The following is a 7,500-nucleotide window of genomic DNA, read 5'->3' as shown; positions in this document are numbered from 1 at the left end:
TGTTCTTCTTCTTAGTGTTCTTCTTCTTCTTAGTGTTCTTCTTCGTGTTTTTCTTCTCCTTCGTGTTCTTCTTCTTCTTCTTCGTGTTCTTCTTCTCCTTCGTGTTCCTCTTCTTCTTCTTAGTGTTCTTCTTCTTCTTCATCTTTCTCTTCTTCCTTTTATCTCTGTCTTCTTCATATTTTTCCTCTTCTTCTTCTGATTCTTCTTCATCTTTTTCGTCTTCTTCGTCTTTTTCTTTTTCCTCGTCTTTTTCTTCTTAATTATTTCCTTCTTATTATTCTTCATCTTTTTCATCTTTTTTTTTCATCATTTCTTTTTTCTTCATTTTTTTTTCTTTTTCACCTTTGACTTTTTCTTCTTCTTCATTTCTTTCTTCTTTTTCTTCTTATTCGTCTTCTTCTCGTCTCCTTCCTCTTCATCTTCTTTCTTCTTTTCTTTTCTTTGTCTTCGTCTTAATCTTCTTTTTCATCTACTTCTTTTCCTTCTTATTCTTATTTTTATTCTTGTTGTTGTTGTTCGTCTTCTTCTTCTTCTTCTTCTTCTTCTTCTTCTTTTCTTAGGTGTAACTGTTCTCCACAAATCTTATCAAAATTAAAATGGTCATCATCTGCCTACAGCAGCCAGGGTAATTTGGCTAGTGTATATATATATATATATATATATATATATATATATATATATATATATATATATATATATATATATTTATATATATTGAGGAATGGACGACAAAATTAGTGGCAGGGTGGTGAGATAAACACTGAGAACCGTTGAGGTTTTATTAACTGACGTTTCGCTCTTAACAGAGCTTCTTCAGAGTGTACAAACATAATCGGGAAATCAACAATTATATATCTTACATCATTCCGCGTTCCTTCCTTAACCCACCCCCTCCCTCCCTCTCGTACCCTTCAGCTCCTGTAAGATCATCCAGCCGGACATTTTGGACAGCTTAATAAAACCATCACGATGGTTACAGCAGGGCTGGGATGCTATAATAGAAGCAGCTTTTATAGCATCCCAGCCCTGCTGTAACCATCGTGATGGTTTTATTAAGCTGTCCAAAATGTCCGGCTGGATGATCTTACAGGAGCTGAAGGGTACGAGAGGGAGAGAGGAGGTGGGTTAAGGAAGGAACGCGGAATGATGTAAGATATATAATTGTTGATTTCCCGATTATGTTTGTACACTCTGAAGAAGCTCTGTTAAGAGCGAAACGTCAGTAAATAAAACTTCAACGGTTCTCGGTGTTTATCTCACCACCCTGCCACTCATATATATATATATATATATATATACATATATATACATATACGTATATATACATACATACATACAGGTGTATAATACGAGTATATATATATATATATATATATATATATATATATATATATATATATATATATATATATATATATGTAGAATAACAATGATCTCTAATGCAAACTTTTCTAATACTCTTTGTGTGTTCAGGCTATATAATTTTGGTGATTTGTTTGTCTTACTATTAATATGGTCTCGTAAGAAAGTCTGAAAGCAGTCGACGCGGCTCTCCTATAATTTTTCTTCTACGAGACGATCATTGTAAAAGCAGAAACCCAAAGTTGACAAAACAGCATTATATTAGCTTTAATTCAAGATAACAGAAGAATTCTACTCTTGTAGGCTTGGTTAGGAAAGAATGTGTTTACCAACCATAAATATTCAAGCAGAAGAACTCAAAGCTGTTCCGTGTTGGTAAAAATATATAAAATGTGTGGATGTAGAATGTGTGCCAATATGTCTGTAATTTTGGAAATAAATGGATCTGGATGGGTGGAGAGCATATATTGGCTGAATACCTCCCGTGTGAGGCCTTATGGAATATAGTATGTACAGTATGCACATATGTATGCATATACGTACCTACGTACATGTGTACGTATACATGAATGTGTGTATGTATGTATATATGTATGCATGTATGTATATATATGTGTATGCATGTATATATGTATGTATGTATGTATGTATGTATGTATGTATGTGTGTATGTATGGACAAATTTAGATTTAAGAAGGAAATAGGCAAGAATTGCTTTACTAATAGGGTGGTCGATGAATGGAATAAACTTAGTAACCATGTAGTAAGCGCTGAAACTATCAGTTGTTTTAAAAAACGATTAGACAACTTTATGGATGGGGATGACAGGTGGTGATGGATACGGAGCTGCCTAGTGTAGGCCTTGTGGTCTCTTGCAGTCTCCTTTTATTCTTATGTCCTTATGGTATGTTCTTATGTATGTATGTATGTATGTATGTATGTATGTATGTATGTATGTATGTATGTATGTATGCATGTACTTCTCATAACACTCCACGGGATGTCTAGGGTATGTGGTCACCTTCCCCACTATCATTATTTTGTCAAAAATTCTTTGGTCTCTAAAAAGGATCCATAAGGATCAATATCAGAGTATCAGGATTTTCTTGCACGAGACTTCACACAGTGAAAACCATTGGCAGACTCATTCATATAGATCTAAATAAATAAGACAGAGAGAACACATCAAAATGAAGATATGTAATGATTAACTCGCAATAAGTTTTAACGCTATACATATGAATACATGCCTGCATACATATACATGTATGCACAAATATATACATACATATACATGATACATACATATACATGATACATACATACATACATACATACATTCATATATACATACATACATACATTCATATATACATACATACACACACACATATATACACGCACACATACATACATACATACATTCATATATACATACACACACACATACATACATACATACATACATTCATATATACATACACACACACATACATACATACATACATACATACATACATACATACATACACACACACACATACACACGTGCGATGTAACAAAGGAACTCTGGATACTCACTCCGGCGAATGATCGAAGTAGTCATGATGAGGCGAATTGTCCGCGGACGTCCCCGAGGGCCAGGTGTCATATGAGGCCAACTCGGGCATGGACCAAGACCTCCAGGGGTTGGTCCGGGGTACCCCCGGTCCCCCGGGGGAACCGCCAATCTGGAACCGATACCCGGGCCGGAAGGGGACGGTGGCATTCCCGGGGAGCTTCCGCCTCTTCCGGTGTCTGCCGTCTCTCTTCGCGGGAGCTCTCAACGACGTCAAGAAGTTCCTGTGACTCTCAGTCTCCGGAGGCACGAGCATTTTATTCCTCCAGGTGGAGGGCGGAGGTGGAGGAGGTGGAGGAGGACCCTTGGGGTCGCTGTTTCCGTAAAGAAGACGCTCCCGGTTGGCCTTAGAGTCTGTCTTCCTCTTCCGGAAGTTGAGGTCCGCCAGAACCCTCTGGTCTTCGAAGTCCATGCGAATCTCATCCGCGAACTCGAACTGGCTTCGCTCGGGGTCTCCTCCTCCTCCTGCTCCTCCTCCTCCTCCTCCTCCTTGGGTGATCTCGAGGGTGTCGAGCTGTAGGGTCTGCCACTGCCATTGTTGGTGGTCCTTGTAGTCCTGCAAGGTATCGGCGTCGCGGCGAAGGAGGGCAGGTGAAGTGGAGGGCGCGAAGGACAGGAGGAAGGCGAGGAGCATGAAGAGTCTTCGAAGTCGGTGGATCGAGCTCGATGTCAACGAAGAACCGAGAGTCGGGCAGGTCATTGTAACCACTTCTGGGAAAAGAAAAGAAAAAGACAAGCGTTAGGTTAGTGTCTCCTCCAAAAAGTGTAAAATCGAATGATATTTGTATTTTTAGAACCATATCTGGAAGAAGAAGGAAAAGAAGAAGAAAATAGGAGAAAAGGAAAAATACAAAGAAGAAAATCGAAGAGGAAGGAGGAGACGAAGAAGAAAAATTAGGCTAGTATATCCAAGTATACAAATGGATAGATCCAAGTGTACAAATGGATAGATCCAAGTATACAGTTGGATATAACCAAGTATACAAATGGATAGATCCAAGTATACAAATGGATAGATCCAAGTATACAAATGGATAGATCCAAGTATACAGATGTATAGATCCAAGTATACAGATGGATAGATCCAAGCATACAGATGGATAGATCCAAGTATACAGATGGATAGATCCAAGTATACAGATGGATAGATCCAAGTATACAGATGGATAGATCCAAGTATACAGATGGATAGATCCAAGTATACAGATGGATAGATCCAAGTATACAGATGGATAGATCCAAGTATACAGATGGATAGATCCAAGTATACAGATGGATAGATCCAAGTATACAGATGGATAGATCCAAGTATACAGATGGATAGATCCAAGTATACAGATGGATAGATCCAAGTATACAGATGGATAGATCCAAGTATACAGATGGATAGATCCAAGTATACAGATGGATAGATCCAAGTATACAGATGGATAGATCCAAGTATACAGATAGATAGATCCAAGTATACAGATGGATAGATCCAAGTATACAGATGGATAGATCCAAGTATACAGATAGATAGATCCAAGTATACAGATGGATAGATCCAAGTATACAGATGAATAGATCCCCTTTACTCTGTTACTTTGTTACTTTTTCTTTATGTTCCAGAATAGGTCCAGTGGTTGATGGACGGAGTGCTCCCCAACACATTTCCATGCATTGCTGGAATTTTGATACAAAGAAATATATGTATTCGTACGATGTAGAGGAATACGCAAGAAGGTATGCGCGTACATGTGAAAACATATACATGTGTGTGTGTGTGTGTGTGTGTGTGTGTGTGTGTGTGTGTGTGTGTGTGTGTGTGTGTGTGTGTGTGTGTGTGTGTGTGTGTGTGTGCGCGTGATTCACCATCGTCTTGGATCACGTGTTGGCCTCGTGATCGACAACTATTTCCCTCCCGGAAGAGAGCTCAGAGCTCATATATGACCGATCTATGGGTAATGTTGTGACCTTACACGCACATCCAACTCCCCGCCCACAAGAGTTGGAGTAACGAATCGCAGTACAGTGATGCTGAAATTATTTCAGCCCTTGGGGGGGTTTGAATCCGGACTGCCATAGTGGCGGCCAGGAACTCTACCAAATGCACTATCGAGTCTCGTGTGTGTGTGTGTGTGTGTGTGTGTGTGTGTGTGTGTGTGTGTGTGCAATGAGAAATCCGACCAGACACGTGCACACGAATGATAAGTTTGATAAAATTTAGACCTGCTGAAAGATCATTTCGTACGAAATACATCCCACGTGGTCATCATTAGCAGGCAGCCGTTGTCGATCTCACTTTCCATATAATCTAACTTTATTCTATCTTATTCTATTTTGTCTTATTTATCTATATATTGTCTAACAATTTTCTTATTTATTTATTCATATATTTATTCTTTGACTTATGTTTATTTATCTATTACTTATCTATTTACTTATTTAGTTAATTAATGGACTGACTAATTAATTGATTAATTAGTTAATTCATTCATTCAGTCATTAATTCATTAATCAGATTATTACTAATTAGATTGTATGTACACATACGACCACATTATGGACAGAAAGATTTCCTTTTCCCATTGTAAAAACTCACACACTCACACACACACACACACACACACACACACACACACACACACACACACACACACACACACACACACACACACACACACACACACACACACACTCCATTCGCCAGCAATACATTTTCTTTAATTGATAGCTTCGATTTTTTTAACAGTGAAATATGAGATTCCTGAAGAGTAAAAGCTGACTAAATTTCTAAAGGTTTTTGTCTCAGATTCTATAAGCTTGTGAGTAAGACAGAACGGGGGCTGAAATGTTTTCTATTTTTTTTCCAAAGAACTGGATATCCAAATTCTTCTTCTGACGTGTCCCATAACTCCCGAAATACCACTTCGGGGAAAAAAAAAGAAAGGTGGCTCTCTCTACCTTGAATCAAACAATGATCAATATAGATTCCGTTCTTCAGTCTAGTGTTTCTAAACAGCAATTTTCTTTTCTTTAGTATTATTCCATATATTTATTATCATTATTATTGTTGCTATTATTATTATTATTATTGACATTATTATGATTTTTTTTCATTTACCTATTTATTCATTTTTATACATTTATTCAATTATTTATTATCCTTTGAACCTGATGTTCCTTATTTCGGTATCCTGTCGACCCTTCATTTGAAATGAAAAATAAAACAAAATAAAATAGAACAAATAAAAATAATTAAGTAAATAAATTTTCCTACAAAACTATATACAAACTTCAACAACAGCACTACATCAGTGAAGATGTAAATGTATCCTATACAAATCAAAAAACCTACTAAAGTTCAAGCGAGCATCCTGAAAGCTTCTTAACTAAAACTCTCCGTTTTGAACAAAGATCCAGAATAATTTGAATAACCGTTCCCGAAATTTATTATTCTCTTCTGGTAAATTTCAGGCGATTCTATTTAGTTTTAGAAAACTCCTCTGGATACTAAAAGCCTTACTGAACATAACCTGGAAGATACCACAACTTGGGTGAATTCAGGAACAGCATTCAGTGCCAAGGTCATTCAAGCCGAAGCTCTCAATCTGATCCCCCACGTATACCCCAAACTTATGAACTTCTGTTCCTTATCTCCCTGAATGCGATTTCAACACTGAATTTAATCGAGATGCATCCACTAAAATTCTACTAGATAACGTTTAGTAATCACATTTAGGGAACTATTTTTTTCATCAAGATAATGCTTGTTCAGAGTTGGAATGAATCCTCATAGTATTTAGTATTTATTAAAGTTCCTTTTATGATCGGAAGGCGAAATGCTGTTAGAAACACAGGAACCGTCTCTGACCGGCGCTGTGTCTGGCTACCAGTGTGTGTGTGTGTGTGTGTGTGTGTGTGTGTGTGTGTGTGTGTGTGTGTGTGTGTGTGTGTGTGTGTGTGTGTGTGTGTGTGTGTGTGTGTGTGTGTGTGTAATGTGCATATGTTCGCGCTCTATGTATGTGTCCTGGTATTATATATTTGGCGCCAATATTGGCAAGTTACAATCCTAAGACTGATTCTAGTGTTATATGAAGGTGTGACGGACAGATATAACATAATTTCACTTAGGGAACTGAGTAACTCCCTAGGGATATCCAGGACCTGAGGTGAGGTGACAGTGGCTTTGAGAAACTCCCTAATATAAAAAAAATATATCTTCATCTTCCTGGGGACCATTTTAACACTAAATGTGGTTATAACGCTTCCCAAAATTGATGCTAGATATCGCTTAGTGATCCTGTTTAGGGAAGTTAGGGGCTTTGGGGAACTCCTTAATCTGAGACGGGTCTTTGAAAGGTTGACCTCAGGAGTGGCATTTGGGAGGCCTTCTTCAGGAAGTGCCAAGGTCAGATTGACTTCGAAGCCGATCCATGAGAGGACCTCGAAACTGATCCACGAAAGGATTTACGCTTCTTTAATCTAGGTTAGTAGTTCCTAACCTTGATTACCTGTACCCTATGGGGTTACGAGGT

At 38.0% G+C, this 7,500-nt stretch overlaps 1 protein-coding gene across 1 annotated transcript in view; it reads right to left on the bottom strand.

Moving 5' to 3' along the window:
• The window catches only part of LOC143041382 (uncharacterized), a 326,414-nt gene that overhangs the window by 175,525 nt on the left and 143,389 nt on the right, over positions 1-7,500 (bottom strand). Inside the window, exon 3 of the mRNA XM_076213206.1 lies at positions 2,944-3,691. Within this exon, the coding sequence (XP_076069321.1) occupies positions 2,944-3,680 (737 nt within the window). The 5' untranslated portion in view covers positions 3,681-3,691. The remainder of the gene's footprint in view (positions 1-2,943; positions 3,692-7,500) is intronic.

Source organism: Oratosquilla oratoria, chromosome 31 (assembly GCF_046742065.1).
Source record: "Oratosquilla oratoria isolate Oo_2021 chromosome 31, ASM4674206v1, whole genome shotgun sequence".
NCBI lineage: Eukaryota > Metazoa > Arthropoda > Malacostraca > Stomatopoda > Squillidae > Oratosquilla > Oratosquilla oratoria.
The sequence above is the reverse complement of the archived record's forward strand: the minus strand, read 5'-3'. Positions and strand labels throughout refer to the sequence as shown.